The sequence below is a fragment of the Trachemys scripta genome, chromosome 6, assembly GCF_013100865.1.
Source record: "Trachemys scripta elegans isolate TJP31775 chromosome 6, CAS_Tse_1.0, whole genome shotgun sequence".
Taxonomy (NCBI): Eukaryota; Metazoa; Chordata; order Testudines; family Emydidae; genus Trachemys; species Trachemys scripta.
In genome coordinates this window covers 17,073,791-17,098,080 of record NC_048303.1, presented here as the reverse complement: position 1 = coordinate 17,098,080, position 24,290 = coordinate 17,073,791, and the positions used below count along the sequence as shown (strand labels likewise).

General features: G+C 39.4%; 1 protein-coding gene across 17 annotated transcripts in view; it reads left to right on the top strand.

The window, feature by feature from the left end:
• The first annotated feature begins 5,948 nt into the window (after positions 1–5,948).
• Positions 5,949–24,290, top strand: part of TCF4 (transcription factor 4) — a 318,541-nt gene continuing 300,199 nt past the window's right edge. For 2 of the 17 annotated variants that reach the window (XM_034773382.1, XM_034773367.1), the window contains exons 1-3: positions 7,596–7,738; positions 8,548–8,639; positions 10,262–10,334. In XM_034773382.1, coding sequence (XP_034629273.1) covers positions 7,678–7,738; positions 8,548–8,639; positions 10,262–10,334 — 226 coding nt within the window. In that variant the 5' untranslated portion in view covers positions 7,596–7,677. Of the gene's footprint in view, positions 6,683–7,271; positions 7,384–7,450; positions 7,516–7,582; positions 7,739–8,180; positions 8,355–8,547; positions 8,640–9,357; positions 9,655–9,741; positions 9,916–10,261; positions 10,335–24,290 lie in introns of those variants that run through there. The other 15 variants (XM_034773372.1, XM_034773376.1, XM_034773374.1 and 12 more) reach the window with 15 other exon arrangements.

Sequence of the window (24,290 nt, the reverse complement as noted above, 5' to 3'; positions counted from 1 at the left end):
TATTTGTAAAATGGAAAACAATTTTTTCCCCTTAACCTCAATCTCAGAAATGACCAAACCATTCTGGTTGAAAATTAAAAAAAAAAAGTCAAAAACAAACAGCCTGAGACAGACACTCAGCATGGAAAGTGTCAATCCAAATAGTAAAGCTTGGTAAAGTTATCACCAACTGAAAATAGGTTCTAATAATGGGACGTGTCAGGCAACCTTAATAATAGGTGGTGCTGTGCTGCCAGTTCCACGTATAATACAGTTTGGGTGGGACTGAATCATTACCCCGGCACTCACACCCTCCCACACATATGACAGCAGAGTACAGAATATTATGACAGCCAGTACATACATGTAATTCCCCCCATACAACTCTTGTGTGGGAGTTGGAGATTGTATCTATTTAGACTATAAACTTTCCAATCTAAATCTAAGGTGGTGTGAAGGGATTGACTCACTGCTGGCATCTCCTTGGGACCGGGCATGGCAGCTCTCTCTCCGTCAAGGTCTGCTGCCACTGGTTGCTCCACATCTGTGGTGGTCTGCCTCTTCCTGTGACTTGGCCTTTTTGCAAGGTTACTTCAGTCTCTCCCCTTCCAAAAAGCAAGGGAGGTAAACGCAAATAAATTGAGTTAGCAAGAGAGAGGAAGGAATGACCCCTCCCAGGATGTATCGGGATCAGGTCCTCCATTCCCTCAGGCAGGGAACTTCAGGCAGTTGTAGTAATGGAAGTTCCTGCTTTATCTTTGCCATTTCTTTAGGACTGAGGGTTGAAGGTCTGTTCTCTTCCCTGCTCTGCCCACAAATGAGCTTTTCTGCTTCACTTTAAACTCCTCCTTCCACTATGCATGTCTTGTAGGTGTGGTGAAGTGGGGCTGGCTGAGTCCTTAATCCCTTGTTGTCCAGTGTGGGGTTTGTATACCCCATCATCAAACACCTGCCCTCTCAAGATGGCACCTGTGGAACCAGCAGATTGTTCCCCCCTCTCACTTTTTCCTCTCTCTGCTGAATTTGGAAGTCATACAGCTGGAGGGCAGGTACCAGTACATAAGCTGAGGGGTTGTGTCCTTCATGGCATTTAACCAACTTTAAGAAGGCATGATCAGTGACAAATTTGAATGGATTTCCCAGGAGGTAATATTGTAGAGAGTCCACTGCTCATTTCATGGCCAGTCCTTCCTTTTCTATCATTGAATATGCCTGCTGCCGAGGGAACAGATTGTGGCTCAAATACAGTACAGGACGTTCCTCTGCATTTGTTTCCTGAGACAACACTGTGCCTAGTCCAGAGGTTCTCACAACATTTTTTTGGTGGCCTCAGACTGTGGCCACCAACTCTTGCTGGTGGCTGCTCAGACAAACCCGTCTCTCTGTCCATACTGCCCGTGGCCTGGAGAAGTTGCTGGCCAGCTAGCCCCCTACAGAGTCCCAAGCTCCCATGCTCTGGCCAGGCGGGAGCAGGAGAGCTGCCCAGAGGAGCACCACGGCAACCCAATGCTGCAACTGCCTCCGCTGACATGAACTGCCTCCTGCACCATACACACCGGCACCATGTGTCTCTGGAGGTGCTGCCTGGAGCCCCTGAGGAGGCTGCATGGTGCAAGGCACTGATCCCTGCCAAGGTGACACATCTCACTGCCCTTGCTAACAGCTATTTAGGAGCAATAGCTGGGCACTGGAGGGAGAGGCTCCTCCTCCCCCCTCTCCCCAATCTCCACCCATGCTTTGCAGGCTGTCGTGACTGCAAAAAAATCCACTGGTGGCTGCCTGCAGCCATGGTGGCCACATTTGAGAAATCCTGGCCTAGTCCTACTTCTGAGGCATTGGTTTGTAAAATGAACTCTTTTGAAAAGCTGGGACTGAACAGGACAGGCTCTTGACACATGTGGTCTTTCAACTTTTCAAAGGCCTTTTCTCAGGACTTGGACCAGTGAACCTTCTTGGGGCTGCTGTCCTTAATTAGGTCTGTGAGGGGGCTGCTGTCATCCAAAACCCTGGCACAAACCAGCAGTAGTAGCCTGTGAGCCCAAAAACCTTCCGACTTGTTTCTTCATGGCTTGGCGTCGGCATGCTTTGAGGGTCTGGACTTGTCCAGGAGGAGCCGAACTTGACTCTTTCCCAAAGTATATCCCAAGTAGGTGATCTCCTCCGACATCCCAAACCCCTCATCCCCGGCCCCACCCAGAGCCTGCACCCCTAGCTGGAATTCTCATCCCCCTCCCACATCCGAACCCCCTGCCCCAGCCCGGTGAAAGTGAGTGAGGGTGAGGGAGAATGAGCAACGGAGGGAGGGGGGATGGAGTGAGTGGGGCAGGGCCTTGGAAAACGGGCAGGGCAGGGCCTCGTGGAAGGGGCAGGGCTGAGGGCGGGGTGGGGGTGTTTGGTTTTGTGCCATTAGAAAGTTGGCAACCCTATCCAGCCCCCGAAATGGGGTCTGCACTGGTCTCATCAGGTAAGATGCCAACAGGGTGGCCACTGGTCAGGTGGCCACTGGGCTGCCATCGCCACTCACTCAGATGGTATCAGGAAGGCCTCCAGATCATCTTCAGGGCCCATCTTTGTGAATTTCACTGGCATGGGCAGAGCTACTGGGCCCAGGCCTACAGCCCCTGAAGGGGAAGCCCCGGGGAGACACTGAGGCTGCATCAAGGCCACTACCTGTTGGACCAGTCTTTGCTGCTGTCCCTGCTGCTGTGCCCCTAAGTCCTGGACCAGGTCTTGCTGCTGGGCAGCCATTTGCTGTAGGAGTTGCTGATGCTGTGGCTGCTGGGCTGCCTGTTGCTGCTGCTGATTCTCAGTCATCAATTTGAGAAGACATTCTAGGTCCATGTTGTCTGTCCTACCAATTCACGTCTCGAGCTTGAGGGTGTTTGACCATCTGGGTCAGCCACTTCTCCCCCTTCTCTAGGGATGGGAAGGATACTCACATTCTCCACCAGTTGTTAAGGGGTCGACTCATTGCTGCCACCTCCTCATGGACGGGAGTGACGTGGCAGCTCTTTCTCAATGGGGTCCCTGCTTCTGGGGTAGTCCATAAACAAAAAGTAAGGTGAGTTATCACAAATAAATTGACAAAAAGAACAGGAGTACTTGTGGCACCTTAGAGACTAACAAATTTATTAGAGCAATAGCTTTCGTGGGCTACAGCCCACTTCTTCGGATGCATATAGAATGGAACCATTTTATATGCATCCGAAGAAGTGGGCTGTAGCCCACAAAAGCTATTGCTCTAATAAATTTGTTAGTCTCTAAGGTGCCACAAGTACTCCTGTTCTTTTTGTCAATTTATTTGTGATAACTCACCTTACTTTTTGTTTATGGACTACCCCAGAAGCAGGGACCCCATTGAGAAAGAGCTGCCACGTCACTCCCGTCCATGAGGAGGTGGCAGCAATGAGTCGACCCCTTAACAACTGGTGGAGAATGTGAGTATCCTTCCCATCCCTAGAGAAGGGGGAGAAGTGGCTGACCCAGATGGTCAAACACCCTCAAGCTCGAGACGTGAATTGGTAGGACAGACAACATGGACCTAGAATGTCTTCTCAAATTGATGACTGAGAATCAGCAGCAGCAANATAAAATGGTTCCATTCTATATGCATCCGAAGAAGTGGGCTGTAGCCCACGAAAGCTATTGCTCTAATAAATTTGTTAGTCTCTAAGGTGCCACAAGTACTCCTGTTCTTTTTGCAGATACAGACTAACACGGCTGCTATTCTGAAACAAATAAATTGAGTTAATAAGAGAGAGCAAGGAATGACTCCTTCTCAGGCTATATCAGAATCAGGGAGGGACCTTCAGGCAGTTGCTGTTGGGGAAGTTCTTGCCTTCCCTCAGCCTTTTCCTCAGAACTGAGGGCTGTTCCCTTCCCTGATCTGCCCGCAAGGGAGCTGTTCTGCTTCTCTTTTAACTCCTTCTCCCACTGTGCATATCTTGCAGCTGTGGTGGGTGAGAGCAGTATTTGTTAATATATGCTAGCACTGATGGCTGCAGAGAAAACTTTAAAAACTTGAACTGAATGCAAACCGATGTGCTGAGTCTGCAGACAGCATGAAACAATAGCTTGGAGGTGTGAACTACCCCATATATCTCAATGGGTTGTTGACTCAGGAACCTACAGATGACAAATTATGTCAACACTGTTAACTGTTTCATTTCTTATCATGTTAACAAAAGCATCCAACTAATATTCTTATTGCACAATCCCAAACCACCTCCCATATCTTCTGAGGTGTCAATATATCCTGCAATCTACCCTGACAGCCTCTGTGGTTATGAACTGTCCATACAAAATTCTGTGGCAGATTGAAAGCTGAAAAAGTGTGGACAATATAAAATAAATTGAATGCAATATCAAAATAAATATCACAGGGGCAACTATGCTGATTGTGTTAGTCATGTTCATATTTAATTAAAAAAATCCTCATTTTTTTTAACTTGAAGCTGTTATAGAATTCCCAGTCCACCAAATCAGTGTACCCCAGAAATGCAAAAGTTTTGCTGGAAGAATTAGCTTCAGTTTGTCACAGACTACGTGGGTCCCTTGTGTATATTACAGTCATTTTTATATTTTATTATATTTTCCTGTTGTTAGGTGTATAGTTTGTTTTATTTGTTCACATTTTCCCACATGTAGCATATTTATTACATCTTTTTAATACTATTGATGTTGTGGTTATTGCAAGATATTTTAAAATATTTTAAAAATTAATAATCAAAACATACATATATTAAAAATAGATTATATCTGTACAGATCTGGCATACATTGGGTATTTGTCACATCCCTGATAATTATATTAGCTTCTCTCTTCTGAAACATTGATGTGATGTGGTCAACATAACTATGGGGATGAGAAGTGGGGTGTGTGTGTGTGTCAGGAAATTTAGTTATTTTACATAACATACATACTGTATTGCAATACCTAAATGCAAGAGGCAGAGATTATGCCACTGAAGCCTTAAGCAAATGCAAAACTAGGGATTGGAGCACCCCTTATTTCATGATGGATTATAATATAGAAGGGACTCCTCAAGGCCTTGCGGCCTTTAACAAATGGTGTTGTTGTGGCAGTTTTATGAGCTCCTCTTTATCTGTTGAAAGGGAGCCACATATGATCTCAAGAAAGGTCAGCAGACGCACCTCCCAGCTGGAGATGGGTTGCCATCCTAATGAATATTATAAACACGTGTTTTCTGTTTCTTTTTCCATACGTCTTTTTTATACAGGGAATGAATGCCATCCAAACTAGGGTTCACCAAGCACCATCCTGTCCTCAGTCTAATCCCTGCTAACACATAATTAGTTTAACTAATAAATAATAATGGACTTTCCTCTGAGTTCCCCTGTGTGTGTTGTCGGGTTTTTTTATGTCAGCCTTTTAAACTGTAAGCTCTTTGGAGCAGGGACTTTCTTATTTTTGTGCCTTGCACAGTGCTGAGAAAATTGTTGGCACCAAACAAATAAAAATAATAATAGAGGTCAAAAGTAAATGTCACATTATGTTCATGTTGCATCAAAACTTCGAAATACGGTAAGACCGCAACATTGCATCTTCACCACACAGTTCCCAAGAGTGCTTTGGGGACATATACACATCTCACAAACACTCCTCTGTATCAAAGGGTCACAATATTGCTCGGAAAAATTAAACTAAGGTGCCCCTGGATATACTAGAGCAGGTGACAAAACCTGCAACCCAGTTCTAGCCTGGTCAATCATTCCAGCTGCTCCAAAATGTTAAGCACCACTAGCTGGTGCCCATCAGCAGGACTCTTCAGTTCCTATTTGCCTGTCTCTTTCACAGGGACCCAGGACTTCAAGGCCATGTCCTCACTAGCTTCCTGTTTCTATTGCATTGGGATGGGTGGGGATGAATGGGAGGTTCCACTTATCCTGACCAGAAACCATCCTCCACTTTCCTCTTCCTCCTCCTCCCACCTAGACTGAGCTGACTCCATCTTGGTCGACTCTCTAGCCCGTCTGTTTATCACTCTCTCCATGCCTTCCCCTCTCCCTCCTCCCCTCCTCCTCTCGTCATTGTCCGTAATAGACGACGCGGCGGCAGCAAGCAACAACGTGCAGCAGCGGCGGTGGCGGCGGCGGCGGCGGCAGCAGCAAGCAGTCGTTCTCTTTATAAACCCCGCTGTATTGCCCGGATGTGAATGGATTACAATGTATCTTTCAGGGAAACATATTATTACCAATGTCTCCATGGGGGAGTCAATGATGATGATGAGGAGAGATCTGTAAACTTGGAACAAGTTTAAGACTTAAAAAAAAAAACAAAAAAAAACCGAGGAAGGACAGAGGGAACACATCCCACCACCACCAAGATTTGTGATAGTTTGTGAATAACCATGTGTTTATAAAAACTAAAGAGGGAAAAGTTACTTGGATTTTTTTGGCTGGCTTTTATTTTTGTTCAGTTTGGGTGGGGAGATTTTGTGACACTTGTTTCGTGGTCCAAAAAACAAAAACAAAGCCAGGTGTAGAGTTCGTTTAAATCGGTGAATAACCCTGGACCAGGACTGAGAACCAGTTAAAGTACTTTTTTGTTTGTTTGTTTGTTTGTTTTTGGTTTTGGGGGTCAAACCTATGTGAGCTAATAACGCACTTTCGCAGAAGATTTCTCTCTTTAAAATAGATATATATTTCCTTGGACTATTGTGAACATATTTGTGGCCATTAAGGTAAAGTTACAATTTGCTGTTAGAGTAACTTGTGTGATTTTTTTTTAAATGGTTGATCCCGCTGTGTTATTTTTTTTTAAAAAGTACAACTTATGCAATGTGTAAATGCAAACTGAAAATACACTGGAATAGTGCATATATGGAGGGTAGCTATGTATGAACTTATATTGTTCAACGATCAATGTACTGAACTTAGTGCTTTGTTTTCTGCTGGAAAATGAAGTCAGGGTTGAGGTTTTGGAGTATATGGGGCCTGTAGCAGCAAAAATTGAACTAAACGTATAATATGCTTTAGGGGTGGAGTGGGAAGGGTCCGCTGGCATGATCCCCAGAAACTTGAGTGTAAAACAAATCAAATGGTTGATTTTTGCCCCCCAAAGTTTGCAGCAATACTCTCTGTAAATTGAAACCCAGCATGTGAAATGTAGCGTTAGGTAAAAAAAAAATCACAACCAAACCAAAACAATTTAAAAAGATAACCTGGATAATAGGGGGGGGGGGAATATTGTTCTTCTTGGCAAAGTCTTTCAATCACGTGTGTATTTGCAGCCTGGTATAAACTTGCTTTGCCATGTGTATGTGTGTGAGCTGAAGAAATGTAAAGTATAATCAATTTAAAAGTGCTTCGGACGGGGAGGAAATCGGCAACAATTTGACTGGGATTTCAGGCTGCATGAGCTGCGGGTATGGAGGAAAATGAGGTGCCCGCTTGCGTTTTTTCTTTCTGGAGGTGTTACTGTGAAAGCAAATCCCAGAGCCAGGGGAACGTGCTCTTTCTGCTGCTGCTGCTTTGTCCCCTTCCCTTTGCTGAACTTGCAGTCCGGCTTGTTTTGGTTTGTTTGCGGGGTTTTTTTTCTTTTCTTTCTTCTCCTTCCCTCCCTCTCGCTTTCTCCTAAGGCAGAAAGAGTTTGGTTCGGAGTCGGAGCTCTGCCGTGTCTCTCTTGCTCTTTAGTGGCGGTAGCGGTGTGTGTTTGGTGAATGCCGTGATTATAGCAATGAAACCCAGAGCTCGGTACTGTTCTTGGAAGGGGAGTCCCTTCTCTCCTCTCTCGGGCGGTAGGTACCGGAGCTAGGCTAGGGTCGATCGGTGGCCGGCCGGTGGTCATGGTGGAGCTAAGATCGGATCTGTGGGCTCGGACAGGAGCTGTGGAGGGGGCTTGCTCACCACGCGGCTTTTTATTTTTGAATGTATTTATTGATTTGCCTCCACGGGGGCTGCGAGCTCTTTATGGAGCGAGTCTCCCTATGCCCCCCTCCCCCCGGGCCCGTTGCCCACTTTAAAGGAACTGATGACTTTGCAAAGGGGCCTGGGGTGCTTTGATTATTATTTTTTGTAACCATCCTCTCTTTCATAGATGAGGGATTTGGTCTAATTGTCAAAGCCTGAATTCGCCCCCCACCCCATCCCCTTCCACTCCACCCCCAACTCTGGTTTCCCTTTGCACCCGGCGGCTCTTCACTCTAAAGACTTTGTGTCTTTTAAAAAAAAAATTCCTTACACGCTGCTTTACATGGAAGGAGGAAAAGGAAAAAAGTTGGGAGCGGATGGCTGTAGTTTCTTCTCTGCGATTCTCATTCATTCCTCGCTGAACCTCCTGTTGCATAAATGATGCGCTGAGAGCGTGGCTCTATTTTTTTTTTGGATTTGGGTTTAGAGTGTGGATGTTACCAGGTTTCGATCGTCTCTTTGGAAATACAATATCGCCTTTTTTGTTGTTGTTTTTGCTGCCCCTCCATCTTTTTTCCCTCCCTTCTTCTCAACTCCCCCTCCCCAGTCTTCCCCCCCCCCCCCCCCCCAAATCCGATTGTGTTTCCTCTAAGGCTCGGGACTGGGTTTCTGATTGCGGTTATTTCCATGTTTCTAGGTTTGTGTGATTTTGCTAAAATGCATCACCAACAGCGAATGGCTGCCTTAGGGACGGACAAAGAACTGAGTGATTTACTGGATTTCAGTGCGGTAAGAAACAACGGTGGAAATTAACAACAGCTGTAAAAAATATCTTCTAGCTGATCTGTTAAACTAAAAAACCCAAAAACCAAAAAAAACAAAACAAAACTGTGATCTAAGTACATTGGGTAATTTTTAATCAGCAGCTAGACCCATGGTAAATATGCTCGCTTAAAAAAAACCAAAACAAAACAAAAACAAGAGTCTTATTATATTTTCTTGTACGTGATGGGAGATGCAATTTTGTTCCTAGCTTACTTTTTATGTCATGGATGTCCAGAAATTATTTTTACAAAAAATCAACCCTCCTAAAAATGGACATTTCTCATCATTAGTTAATATTAACAATAATATAATACTATTACTCAGCACTTATGTACATTATCAAAGTGTTGATGGTACCTGAACTAATTAATTGCTAATTAGTTATATTCTACTTTCAGTTCTTCCCTTGTTTCATTTTTTTGGCACATTGAGAGTGCAAAGAAATCCACAACTGCCTCAGTTTAAAGTTTTCACTGAAATCTCAGATGGCTTCTGCTGTCGTTAAAACTGTTTAAATCTTTCCTGAGGACCCCCGGATAGATGGTGCTTTTTTAAAGTACTTTTTGTCTCTTTGGGTTTCTTGTAAATAGCCTAGTTTTGAGGGCAAACGTTAATCTGGACGTGTGCACTTGTCTAGTTTTATTCCTCCCCCCCAACCCTATCCTTCCTCTCCCTCCTCATCTCCTCCCCCCCTTCCCCACAATATATCAGGAGCATTTATTTAAGGAAAAAATCAGTTTGGTGTAAGGTGCATGTATGTTCTAAAAAGAATCTCAACACTACCACAAAAATCAAAACCACCTTGTAAATGAGGCTATTTCAGTCTTCTGCTGCTGCTTCTCAAGACTTTCCTTTGGAGAAATGGCTTTGGGAAGTTTGGCCAGGAAATGTAGCCTGAGGCAGCTTTGCAGCCCCCTCTTTGCTTGTTGCACTTTTTCCATTTGTTCCTTCGCTTTTTGCAGGCTCTGACTCAGGGAAGGTGCGTATTATCCACTAGACACGTCGAAGAAGAGGGAAACCAATTAGGGTCGAAATAAATGCTGGAGAGAGAGAGAGAAGGGGGAGGGGAAGAGAGAGATTGAGAGGGAGAGAGAGAGTCTTGCTTCAAATTGCTCTCATGTTAGAGACGAAATGAGAATTTAGGGCAGGTGGCACTTTGCATTATTATTATTTGGGTTCACATATGACAGGCAAATCCTAAAACGGGATGGAAATGGACATTGCTACATTTATGGCCAAGGTTTCAACAAAAACTTTTTTTCCCTTGCCTTTGTCAGCATACGAGTTTGAGTGGGGATTATTTCTCACTAAGTTTTGGTAATATTGTTGGGGACTATGATTTTCCCAAATGTTAGTTATATTGTTTGGGACTCTAATGAGCCTAATTGAAAAAAAAAAGGTGGTAGTGGTAAGGGGCTGGGGGTGGGGTTGTAAGAAATACTGTACCATTTTCGAGTCTCAGATGGATGATTCATATTAAATAAACTATTAATGTCCTTTTGTAGAGAATGTGGAAGGAACTTTGGGTTAACAATGAACACAAAATCTCCTGTTTTCCAGCAGTAATGTTTCTTTGTTTCTTGTAGATGTTTTCACCTCCTGTGAGCAGTGGGAAAAATGGACCAACTTCTTTGGCAAGTGGACATTTTACTGGCTCAAGTATGTAAAATCTTTGCTTAGCATGCAATTAAAATATTGTTAGTTATTTATTTACATGCATTATGTCTGTTTTGGTTGTGTTAATCTGTTTTGGAGATCACATTCATTGAGCGCTATATAAGAGCTGGTATTATTATTATTTCGACAAGTCTGATTGGAACATTTTCAAATATTTCCATACGTTTGTTATTGTAAATAAAAAAAATCAACGGCATAATTGTTCAAAGTGAGCTAGGTTAAATCTCATTTTTTTAAAAATCAAACGGAGAATGTTTTGTTTAAAAACTGGAGTTTCTGTGTTTATATATGAAAAACGATAACCAAAACAGCTAGGATAAGACTTAGTTTGTAAACAGGAATAAAGCCTCTTTTAGTAAATTAAATAAATAAATAAATAGGAATCATAATAGAAAGGTCAGCCATACTAAAGAAAGAATTCTTAATTTTAGAAGTTAATGTTTACTGATGGAATAATCTTGATCAACTTGAAATCTCAAAATTTTTCTTTTTAATTTAATACACTAATACTTTTTCTTTCTTAATGTTTTTACTCCTTTCAAAGAGTCCCCTGAAATTCACTGAGTATTATCATTATTATTAATATTATTTATTATTTATTGTAGTTGTAGTATATGGGCGACTTTTTCATTTAATAAATATAGGATCCTTGTTGGTGACACATTATATATGTGTATCTATGTATATGCATATTTCAGAGTTTTCGCAATAGAACACCTGTACAATGATTGTCTGGCAATTAGAGAGGAGTTTTATGTCGGAAAATTTTATATGCCTGACTACTTCAAATTAGACACATTTAAATTTCTTTATTCTTTTGCCTATTCCATTCCATTTAAGAGGGTTTCCTACATTGCTGCAGGGAGTGTTTTGGATGTGTCACAAATACATCTACAGTTAAACAGTTGCAGTGTCTTAAAAGTACTGGCAATTGAACATAACTGTACAATGTACCTAACAGTATTGTATACAGAATACTGCTCTAAATCAGATAGTAAATTTGGACAAGTCTTTACTGTAAACTGTCACTGGATATCTAGATATATATATACAAGTCATTGCCTATAGTTTCATGTCTGGTATTTTCAGTTTGTACTCAAGTAATTAAAGAAACCTCTTCTGTGCATTCAGTTTAACCATTTTTATGAAATGCACTGATATGTTAATTAACTTTTAATTTCTAAAGAAGGACTTTATTACCATTAATTTGAAGTTAGTCTGTATTACACAATATTTATATGTCATATTAGCTGCTACTTACAGTTATTAAACTCTATTTTTTTAAGTCTCCTCTGATAATATTTAGATTTTTTAAAATAATGAAAATATATTTATGATTTTTCTTCATAAATATAGCTATTTTTTCAATGTAGTGACTTTGGAGATTTTACGGATCTCAATAACTTTATAGTCATAGTTTGCCTAATATCTCTTATGTTAAAGTGCTTAATCCTATTTTTATAATTTTATTGACAATAGCTGTTTTTATTGAATGTATAATATTCAATACATTTGTTTTCATTGGACAGAAGTGTAAAGCATTTGTGCCAGACAAATCAATTTGTCATGCTTATACACAATCAATGCAGTAGCTAACTCTGGTCTAGCAGCAATTAACTAGTTTGTTATATTTAAGAATTTTGTCTTACGCTTCAGCTATGAAGTCAGTGTGATAAAAAATAACAAAGGATAAAAATTCTATATATTTAGTGAAATTGAGTTTTATAGTGTTTGTATTATGTCTAAAACTGAAACTATGGAAATAACTTTGGTGCATCATTTTTGACATGCAAATGATTTAATGAACTGAGGTAAGTCAGTAATATTAAGATGTGGACCATTTAAAATAACAGCTCTCTTTGAAATTCATACTTAATCTCACTATCTGTGCTAACATGCATATGCTTAAATATACCACTTTGTGATAGAAGAGGGTAGAATTGCCCTGCCTGATAAATAGAAATATATATTAGTAGATTTTATTCACAGTGGTGTGAAGAACAATGTACACTATTCTTTGTGTAAATAACTTGCAATTTACTATATAAAAATCTCCTGGTTGGTCATTAGACAGGGAATTTAAAATGAATATTCATTGGTTCCCCAAAAAGATGTCCCACATGTTAAAAGTATTGTACCTAATGCACTAAATCGTATATCTGTGGCCTGAAGATATACTTGTATAAAGAAAAAGAGTAGTTATTGTTTCATGGTGTTCCTGCTAGTCAGTTAGCTGTGTATAGTAGTGCCTTGGAAACTGCTGCAAGAGATGTTTTAGATAAATGAATATTCAGCAGCATTAAAAACAGTGATATTAGTAATTCAGAAATATAATTTATTGTCCCAATTTTTTTAGCTATCAAAATTGGTTCAAAACTGAGACTTATATACAGTTTACTTTTTCTGTTGGATAGATGAACTTAAAAAGTTTAGTAGACAAATGACATTCCTCTGTAAAACTGATATTTCTTGTGTTGAAGAGGCACAGATGTCGTCATCCCTCTGTGTTGACTTGAAACTTCTCAATACAAAAAAGACCTCAAAGAAAAGTAGTCCCATGTAGTGAGGTGAAACCAACTGGGTTTTGCGAAGTGTGGTAACGTTTAATCTTGAAGTCATCTTATAGCTTTTTACTCATTTAATACACAGTGCTGTGTTGTGATTTGTAGTGTGTGAATGAAAATAAAGTAGAGCCATATTTCCTTTAATCTTTAATTTCACAAACATGGATTCTTACCACCTTAAGAAATGGTGAGGCTGCAAGGGAGAAAGGAATGTAACCTGAGCCACAGCCATGACATTCCCATGGAGCATTTTTCACATGAAAGGTTTTTGTCAACCCAGTAAAGGACCAGCAGCTTTTGTTTGATGTTTGCAGGTGTTCAGCAGAGAGCACTAAAACAATTCAGCCATGCTGGTTCAGAGGCTCTATGACCTTAACAGGGGGAATTGGTGAGGATTGGAATTATTTTTAAGAAAACTTACCTAGAGTTATTTCAACTTGTATATTGAATTTGTAAAGTGATTTAGTACCTGCTAGCCAATGGTATTAAACCAAAGGGAGAAATACACATGTCCATTTGAATCAAGCCTTATTAATTTTTAGGAAAGGATGCCAAAATAACAAAATCTATTTTTCCAACATTCTAAAATATTTTTTGAATATCTGTCATGTCCTTCATTTATATCAGCTCTCTACAATAAAAACTGTTAGTTAGCAATGGGAGTGTGAGATAAGAGAGAGACAATAATTGTTTGTACTCGATTTTTAAATAGATTTTGATACAGACATATGATATTGTTGGTACTGAACAATTTGTTAGATCTAGTACATTGGTCACACCTGGCACACTTCAGGTTTCCAGCTATTATATATGGTGGTTACAAAATCCCTCTCCCTCCCAGTTGTGTTACATTTTGGCTTCTTCTTCTTGTGCTAGTATTTAATTTTACCTACATTTTCAAGCATCTATTCAAGGTTGCTCACAGTATGTGTATTTGAGCATTGTGTGGATGAGAACAGCAATAGAATGAATTAATGCTTAGGATTGGCCATTCCTATTGTGCGAAAAATCTTCGTTAGCATAGACATCACTGAAAATGTCAATTGATTTAAAGGATTTAAAAGCTGCTTTTTTTAAATTTTGTCCCTAGTTTGATTAAGGTCGTCCTGAATTAGAAAAATAGTGATCACCAAATAATATTTCTTTAAGTAGAAAGACACAAATTCAGTTTGATTTTGAAGTTATTTTTGACTTGGGCTGTGTTTGTGTGTTTGTAGCAAAATGTGAAGGGCTTTTAGCACAGTTCATTCTTTGAGCATGCCCCTCTGTGATAAAGCACATTTTTTCATTATTAGTTGATCAGCAGGAAAACTTATACTAATATAATATTTATCTTAAAAAAGGTTTTGGTAGCTGTTGGGTCTAGTGCCACCTCAGTTTGCATCCAAAGCTCGGTGTCTGTAGGAGGGGTGTGTGTGTGTGGGAGAGGATAGACGCAATTGGGAGATTTTTTTGAGGAGTGCTATTATTATTTTATTTTTTTAAAAAATGCAGAATTACTGTTCAACATCAGAAAATAAAATGAGAGATTTTAACGATGCAGAGGAGTAGTTTTAATAACTGAGAAGTAGAAATTGGCATTGGTATATGATTATATGTTGCAGTTAAATAGGTGCTCTGAAAGACTGGCTGTAGATGTTCAAATTTGTAATGGATTAAGTTAAGGGTCAGACTTAGAAAAATATTATTTAATATGGGCATGGGCGTTAGTTGCATGTTGTGTCATGTTTATCAACCTGACACAAAACATTCCACCATTTCGGTGTATTGATGCAAAAATAAAAAAAGTAGCTGTAGAAATCGCAGACCCTTGGATCATTTAACCTGCCAGTCTTCACCACTATCAGATTGTATTTATGGATTGTAATATTCTTCTCTAATTTTGTCTTTTGCTAATCTTTGAGGATTTAGCGACTCAAATACTCAAGAGCAGCTACTTCCATATTTTTCATCACTAATGTTGTGTAATTATGATTAAGAAGAAAAAGAATGCTGGTTACCTCCCATCCTTCCAGCTATGTTTATGTATAAAGAGCTTGATCCTGCTCCCATTAGCCTCCATGGCAAATCTCCTGTTGACTACACTGGAAGCAGGATGAGGCCTACATTGTGGTGTTTGAATTGGCCCTGAGATCCCATACTACATACATTTAGAAGTAAATAGGAGAGATTATTACCAAGCATGTACCTTATTCAAAGTGCCAAAGTGAGTTTTATCCTATAAAGAGCATCCTAAAGTAATTGCCATCAATAATTATTTGAATATACACCTCTACCCTGATATAATGCTGTCCTCAGGAGCCAAAAAATCTTACCGCGTTATAGGTGAAACCGCATTATATCGAACTTGCTTTGATCCATCGGAGTGCGCAGGCCCCCCCCTTCCCCCCGGAGCACTGATTTACCGTGTTATATCCAAATTCGTGTTATATCGGGGTAGAGGTGTATTTTAATATTTGAAACTAAATTAGTATCTTAATAATATCAGAAAGAAAATATGATCCCTCTTAACTTCTGACAAAGAGGTCAGTGACAAACTGTAGTCTTGGAAGGTGATAGTTTAGGTAACAATTTACAAAAAGATTATGTAGAGTGCAGTACCGTGTTTATTATATTTGAAACTGTAATTTATACATGAACTTTGTTGTTAGCTAGTATATCTTTTTTTGTGTTTAGTATGGGTCTGTTGTTTAATCATGATCAGGGTATACCTATCCCACGATGTATGTATGTAACTTCATCTATGTAATCTATAGTTCTAAAACGTATATTTTCACAGTCTGAGTGATAAAAAATTAATTGGGTCCAAATTCAGCCAGTGCAGCTTGAAAGAATCATGTGCAGCTGCCATAGAGTCTATAGGCCAAATGTAGCAGTGACATAAATGATGTTATAAGTTATTGAATGAATGTAAGTTAGTCTTAAAAAGGTGCAAGTGTTAAACCAGTGTAACTTGCCCTGATCTGGAATTAAGTGGGATTTCAAAACCAGTGTAACTTGCACACTGAAGGATACAGTAGAAAAAGGGATTATCAGGAGGGTGTGAGATACAATAGGTTTCTTCTAATTTGATTTGTGCCCACACCACCCGCAGCATGCTAGGAACCAAATTCACATTCATTCTTGTCATAAGTCAGTGCAACTCCCATCAACTGAATTTGATTCCCATAGAACACTACTGAGTCATAAACGATAATTGCGTTGTGCACCTGCTGAACAACAGATCCTGCAAGTTGCATTGCTTTGCCACTTATAAACATTTTCTGGCCATCTTACATTCAGTGTGTAATTTACACTACCATTTATGCCATGGTTGAATTTGAAAGTCCAGTGTTTGATAATGCCTCTAGTAAATAACAGGTTTTAAACAAACACACTTTGGGATTCAAAGACTGTTAAGAATTAAATAATTAACATTTTTGGACAACATCAGCAAATTATCTTTACCATATTACTGCAATGAGGATATCACTTAAATAACAGATGAATAACTAAGTCACATAAACATATATAATACAACTATGTAATGAAAGTTTATGCTGAATCTCTTTTAAATGCTCAGAATCACAAAGTACTAAAGACTGTCATATAAACAGTTGTGTTTTGAGCTTAAAATTATTCCTTTTTTCTTACATTTGCTATGATAAACAGTCATTTTTTTAAGCTTTTGAGATCAAACATTTACTTCTAAAGGTAAACTACATTTTGTATCTGGAAGTTTTTGACTTAGTAAGGCTTAGAAAGAAGTAGAGTTGTGGTGGCCTCTGGCCTGTGATTTTCAATGTTTGATATTATGATGCTATTTAGATCTGTTCCCATGAGCCAATATAACAGATCTGCAATTGCTTAATAAGGAACAGTGTGTGTGTTTCAAATAGTCTGTATTTTAAAGATCTTTTACCAACATGTTTTTGGATAAATGTTATCAGTGTGGTGAACATAGCCATTCAATAGGTAGAAATTAAACTTGTCAAAAAAGTGCAAATTAATTTATATTACAGGAAGTATCTCAAGGGTCATACTAATTTTGTTTAGATGCTTATAGAACCACTGGGGAAAAATCCCATAGTGTTCACTCAGACAAAACTCTGACTGAAGTTAGTTGGGTTGTACGGGCATAAATAAAGTCAGATTTTGGTCTCCAGAGAGAAGAATCAGTATAATTTGGGAATAGTTTACATGTCCTATTTAATACATGTATATATTTATACTGTAGTAAATATAAATGTGTATATTATATTCCTCCATAACCTTTGTCTATATGTTTATCAGTCTTTAAATTCATAGAGGTCCTTTGGACAGGAATCCTGAACTTTTTTTCTGTCTGGAAAGCACCCTACTACATGGTTGGAAACAATGGGGATCAAGATACTCCCTAATAACAATAAGAGCTAAATGAGATCACTTTGGACATTTAGTCTGGTCCACACTCTATTCTGCAGTGTTAATCCCTGCAAGAAACTGCATGTAGGGATCTTGATTTTAAACATAGAACCGGATTTTTAAAAATAACTACCAAAATTGTGCGTCCGCATTTGAGTAGCTATTTATATTTGAATGTCCAAGGGCCCAGAGCAATGAGGTCTTTAGCATCCTCAACTTCTGTTGTTGTTAGGAAGTACTCCCAAGATCTGGCCCAAGTGCCCAAGCTCTGCTACCATTATCCGTATTTATGAAGCATAAACATTTGGGATGGGTGTCTTCATGCTGTATGTCTTCTTTTGAATACTGGGCCTCCATATGTCTTATCTAACCTGCTCTCAATAAGGGCTTATTGCCTAGTAGTCATTGGCAAGGCTGTAGTACAGCAGCAGTAGTGATTGAATTTTTAGACAATTTTCTTCATATTTTATAAGACTATTAAAGTATTTTTTTTTCTTAACAGACTTGCAGGAATAGCAAAAGTGTTGAGAAAGGTTGGCATGTTTACTTTCATCACAAAAGTAAATAAAAGCGCAGTTGATCAGCTTATCAAACAACCAGGTGTGTTTAAAAATCAGTTTATCTTGGTGGATTTCAGAGCTGTGAAAAGGTATTTTATTTAAAGGTACAGTAACACTATTATTCCTACGAATGCTATTGTGCTTTCTTGTGACAGCATTCACTTGCATCTGAAGAAGTGAGGTTCTTACCCACGAAAGCTTATGCTCCCAATACTTCTGTTAGTCTTAAAGGTGCCACAGGACCCTCTCTTGCTTCATTCAATGAATGACTTTCTCGGCTATCATTGGTGGTAATGACAATGTGGAGTTTATTAACTGTATTGATCTATTTTGGAAACAGCACTTCACATGTCCTGCTGTATATGGAGAGTACTTTTGAGGAATTAGTTTTATCCTGGAGAGTTGATTTTTAAAAATAATTAGAGTTTCCTCTTTCAGTTGATGGAAAGGCCTCTGAGGTTAAGATCATGTATTAAGCACTTATGTAGCGCCTTTCACCCAGTCTATTCAAAGTCTATTGAAAGTGAAAGATGAAATATTGGTCACTGAAATTAAATGTTTAATAAGGGTCTGATCCTGCTTCCACTGAACTCAAATTCTGATCTCCAGTTGACTTCCAGGGGAGTAGAACTGGGCTTTAATTGTCTTCTTTCAGATTTGCTTTAAGGGTGACGTGTCCTGCAGACCTTACTTGTGTTTAGTATTCTTATTGAAGTCAGTGGGAGCAGTTAGGTCAGTGGACTTTCTCATGTGATTAAGAGCAGCAAAATTGAGACCTATGTGGCTATGCTATATATATTCGTGCTTATGATATTCATAGGGTGAGAGTCTGTGCTGTGCCATGATAGAACTCGCAGTCTAAGGGGAAGTGGGGCTCGGGTGTTTGTCACCTTTGTGTCTTTTTCTGAGTAGTTCAGGGGGCCTCAGTGGCTCCTAGCCAGGGCTGTCCACATCATGATAGCCTATCACCAGCCACCTGTAGACAGAAGCACTGTCTAGAATCTCTGCAACACTATGTGCTGCAGCTCCACCTCTCCATACCCTTGACATCCCCTTCCCATCTTCAGCCCCACCCTTTATACTAGGATTTGCAAGAGTCTTTGGAATACAGCATGTGGCTGTTGTCTTCAGTTCTTGTGCTAGGGGAATTTTCCTATTGGCTGGATCTTAGGTTTTTAGAACCCCTTAATGTTGCTCCGGCCCTTTTACCCAGTGTACTGTGACCAGAACAGGGGTGAGAATCTCACCCACAGATTTTAAGGCCAGAAGGAACCATTATGATCATGTAGGGTGTCCCTTTGCATAACACAGGCCATAGAATTTCACCCAGTAATTTCTGCATCTAAGCCAATATCTTTGACAAAGATTTTCAGTCTAATCAGATATACCAATATAATATATAAGATGGTAGGGTTCCAGTTCATTATATTTTGTGAGTATATAACTAGATTGGGCACCCATCTGTCTGAATTCTGATGATGTTGACCATAAACAAAGGATTCCTGAACTGCCTTGTTCCTGAATAATTTATATAAAATTGGGGGTTACCAGATTAACACAGCATAACCTGGTTTCGCCTTGGATCATGCGTTTAACTATGGTCAACCTGTTTGATAAATAACCATTAAAATGAGTTTGTTATGTTAAAAATAACAAAGCATGACTCCTGATTGAATATCAAGACTGTAATTTAATCTCAGAGGTTCTGGTACTGTTCATAAACCATTTGAGTTGTTTTGTACTTTGTGACATCAGTCTAAAACTTGATTGAATTATGTCTTTGAACCGTGAGAGCACCTGCTAGTGCTGCTAGACTTAAGGGTCTGTCAGCATTTCCTTTACAAACCTTCTTTCTGAGAAGTTTGTGCCTTGGACTGGGCATTTGAACTTTGCTCAGCGCTGGCATATAAACTTTCAGCCTGGGAGCAAAATACCCCCAAACTATAACATAGGGCATAATGTCAGTGCCACATTTTTTTCACCACTGGTTTTCACTTTTAAGATGTCTGATCCTGTATTCCTTAGTTGGACAAAGCTCCTATTTCAAGTCAATGGGAGTTTTGCCGGAGTGAGGACAGCAAGTGTTGGCCATAAGTGAGATGCAAATGCATGAAAGGGAGTTATTTTGAAGTCTTAAAAGCAAGGCTATCCTGAGGTGAGGCTGTGACACATGGAGTCTCTGTAGTGCAAGTGCCTACAAATTGTTTGTGTGAACCTGCATATATTGTATATGTTTTGAGGGTAACTAGGTGCATGGTAGATCCATACTTGCAGCCTTGCCTACTGCTAGCATGACGGACCTGTGAAGGGATTCCCATCTACAGAGCAATGCTGGGTTTGCTTTCAGGCTGTCCAGTCCCTTTCCTAAACCACCGCCTAGCACCAGTCACTTCTTGCCCCCTCCAAATAAGATCAGAAGCAGGAAAGATATTGCAGTCAACTATGTAGCAGTGGACATTGTGGTTCAAAGCATACTTGGGGGCAAATCTTCATTTAAATGTTTTTGTTATATTTTAAACAGAATGTAAAAGTCTCATCCCTCCATAGAAACTTGGAAAAATGCAAATAAGTGCGTGGGAGTATCTTCTACCTTGAATCCGTGGAGCCTGGAGAGTGAATCTTGTAGGGCACATGTGAGGGCAGAGGCTAGGAGGGAGTGCAAGGCAACCAGGTAGCATCTGCAGTGTTGCTCCTTTGGCTGAGACTCTCATGAATGAAGATCTGTGTTAGCGTCAGGCAGATTTCTTACGTGGATTTAATATGTCTATAGATACATCCTGTGGTTTGATACCTATGTAAAATGGGGTTAAAAATGGAATTTCTGTCCTCAGATGCACATTCATAACTCCAGTGACTTGAATGGCCCGGAGTTCCAACACTTGTACAATTTTAAATTAGAACGATAACAAATCTGTAAATATACTTTTTGTGATTTAATTATGCCCTGTATAGTAATTCAATATGCTTGTTTTCTTTGACCATTAAAGTGGCTTTTTAATCGCATAAAATAGGGGATATGCCTGAACTATAGTTTAGTCAACCTTATGGTACGCAGACATCAAACTATGAAAACCCCATGTAATGTGTCAATTTTTGGCAAACCAAATAGTGCTTGAATTCAGTTTTCAGGCTCTCACATTAACATTTAAGTACAGACTCTAGCTGGTTGACCTGGAGTATTCGTTCTAGATAAGATTGGGCTGAAATACTAAGTGAACAGAAATGGAAAAAGGCAAGTATCTTGATCCCACGTAAGTTCAATGGAAGGGTTGCCATTGAATTTAGTTGGGACAGAATTAGGCCCAATTATATTACATTTTGATCAGAAGAAGATTAACATTTTAGTTGTGGAAAATGCTAAAGATACCCTTATAGAGAGCTATTTTCTTTAAAATAAAACCTAAAGGAAAATATTTATCTTTTTACTCACTAGAAGACTTGAGTTCAGGAGTCTGTGTTTGCTTGGTTATTATTGATAACCTCGGCCTCCTCCATGCTATCATTGTTTAGAGGGAACAGGCAGAATGCTGACCTTTGGATTGGCAGGAGTGTGAAGGAAGAGGAGGGTTTACCTTGTGGTTAAGGCAGTGGACTGGACGTCTCGGTTCATTTCCTAGCTCTGCCACAGATTTCTTTGTGACATTGGGCAAGTCACATATCTCTGACTGTGTCCCAGTTCCCATCTGAATGGAGTAGATAATACTTCCTTTGTGTGTTTGGTCTATTTCTTGGCAGAGACTGTCTCTTTCCTTTTGTTCAGTGCCTCACACACTGTGGCCTCTGAACACTGCTGTAATACACATAAAAATAAACGTGATTTTTAAATATTGGTTTTTAGTCTAAATGTGTTTTTAATTTTTAACTCTGTATAAGAGGTCAGTCCTGCAAAGTGCTGAGCTTCCACAGGAGGGATTCAGCATCTTGCTGAATTGGGTCTATATTCTGTTAGAAGTAAGTCCTTTTTCGCCCCCTCCCTCCACTGCGTGACTACCATCCAATAGGCATCAGACCTACTGCGGTTTTGCTTCATGGCCTGTTCGGACTGAATAGAGATTTAGAGAGCAAGGCAGGGGTGGGGCCTTGGTCGCATGACTGCCACAGATAGATCCAATACCCAACCTCCTGCCAGGGAAGGAGGGGGCTCAAGAGCTTCCTTAGCTTCTGCAGCTTTAAGACTGCAATAGCAGCCCTTGGTTTGCCCTACTGTTACGCCACTGGTTTGGAGAGTCATTTGTCTCCCTTGATCTCAGTGGACCTCCCCAGCACTCAGCTCTTTTCCCTGCATTGTGCATGGAGGAGAGGATGTGGATATTGTGATTTAATGATCTGGATATTAAGAGATTTGTGTTGTGTTTTTATTGCAAAAGCCCAAAGGTTTGCACTTCACCTTGTAGAAATCAGACCTACCCAGATTTAGAAAAAATTGCTGGTTTAGTCCTTCTTAAATACATTATTTTACAGTACAGTGTATATCAAAGCACTTCATGAAAGCTGTATTGATTTTTGGTGCATAATTTTACTTGAGTTTGGATGACCAATTTTTTTGTTTGTTAGGTTTAAAATCCTTTTTTACCAGTAACTGAATGTTTGTGATGAAGGTTTGGAGGAGAAATGGACATAAAGATTTGGAAAATAAAGATTTGCTATTCTTGTCTGTGTAGATAAGTTGGGCTATTCTGTTTTTTGATGGACTTCTACAATTATTTATTGCCTTGTATTCTTTCATCTTGTCTACGTATTACCAAAACAATTTGTTTAGTAGGACCTTGTAAACTGAATTCACTCTTCTATGCTGGCTAGATATCAGATACCACATGCAGTATGTTATCAGGAATCTTTGTTTATTGGTCTTAAACTAATGCTATTTGAGGGCAGTTCTGTTCTTTGTGATATTCTAGGTCCTCCGAAACCAAGTTTATTTGATTGTATTTTGTCCATAGAAGCCTTTGGAGAAAAATGTAGTTAAGTACATCAAGAAGCTAGATGACGCTGCTTCATTCTACAGGATCATAGTTGCTAACAAATGCACTGCTTAACTTCTGTTTTTCTAATTGTCTAGTTGTCTAATTGCTCTGTAGATTTTGAATTCTTTGGGAATATTTACTTAGGAAATACTGTCTTATTGTATAAATAGAAAAAAAATTCATGTTCCTAAATTAGATATTTCATAAACACCACAAATTAGAGAATTTAATTTAAGAGCCAGCTTATTAACTAATGGACATTGTTTTTTTACTCTCCTAATTTCCTCATTTATATTCCACTTTATTTCTTTTATCTCTCTCTTTTAAAACTGGAGTAGCTAATTGGCAGTAGTGGCAGCATAGTGGTGACAGTGCTTCAGGTTCATGCTCATGTCAAGATTTGATTAAGCGGTTTGGTCAGTGTGAACTAGCAATGCTTCTTCTCATGTCCCTGACTGTGATTGAAATGTACAAGATCCTGAAAATGCGTTGATATCTAATTAGGAAGTTAACATAGGAAAATTGCCAATTACACAAAAATAAACACACAGTTCAAAACAGTATTGGTATCATAGGAGCTTTTAATGTACATTCTTCTGTAGATGCTCCACGTCTACAGGTACCTTGTTGGTTTTCTGCTTAATACTTAGTGGTGAAAATTAAACCTTATGTTATTATTATTTTAAGCAAGAAACTAGTTTAGCTAAAGACTGTTGCCAGACTTTAAAACAAAACAAAACGAAACAACAATTTTCACTCCTCTCTGGGTTAATATATTAAATATTTCTGTTTAGTCCTGGGTAATCAGAGACTGTATCAGGAAGACTGTTCTTCCTTCCTTTAATGTGGAAACTGGAATGTGTGATGTATTGTATTTTTACATGTCAGAAGCTAGTCTGGGACACATTTTCAGAATGGGAATTTTACAGAGGGAAAGACACAGACACACTTTGCTAAGTCTCATGGAGATTTTATATTTGTTCCTTCTTTGTTGATTTCCTTAATCCAGTCACTTAGACTGAAAGTCCACTGAGATTACAAACAAACAAAACAAAACAAAAAAGAAAGAAAGAAGGAAGGGGAAAAAAAGAGGCAGGCCTTTTCTTTCTATGCTCACTCAACCTGCCCAGTGGTGGAGCAGGATGAGATCCATTTCCTGCAAGAGGCACAATCAACTTGATCAATTAATCAATTAAAAAAAATGGGTTTGCAGGTATTACACTTACTTTGGAATTCCCCTGCACATTTTTGTGGTTTTACAACCACATTTTCCTATTTTTTGTTTTTAAATCTCCATCTGTCTCTGTCTGAGAAACCCAGACAAACAGGAAACTAAGTATGTAGGGGAAGCAGTGAAAATGTCTCATATACAAAGTAGTGTGAAATGCACCAGTAGACACACTGAAAATAATAGTGAGAAAGAACTTACTCTTTTTAATCTTGTTTATTTACACTAAGGTTTTTTTT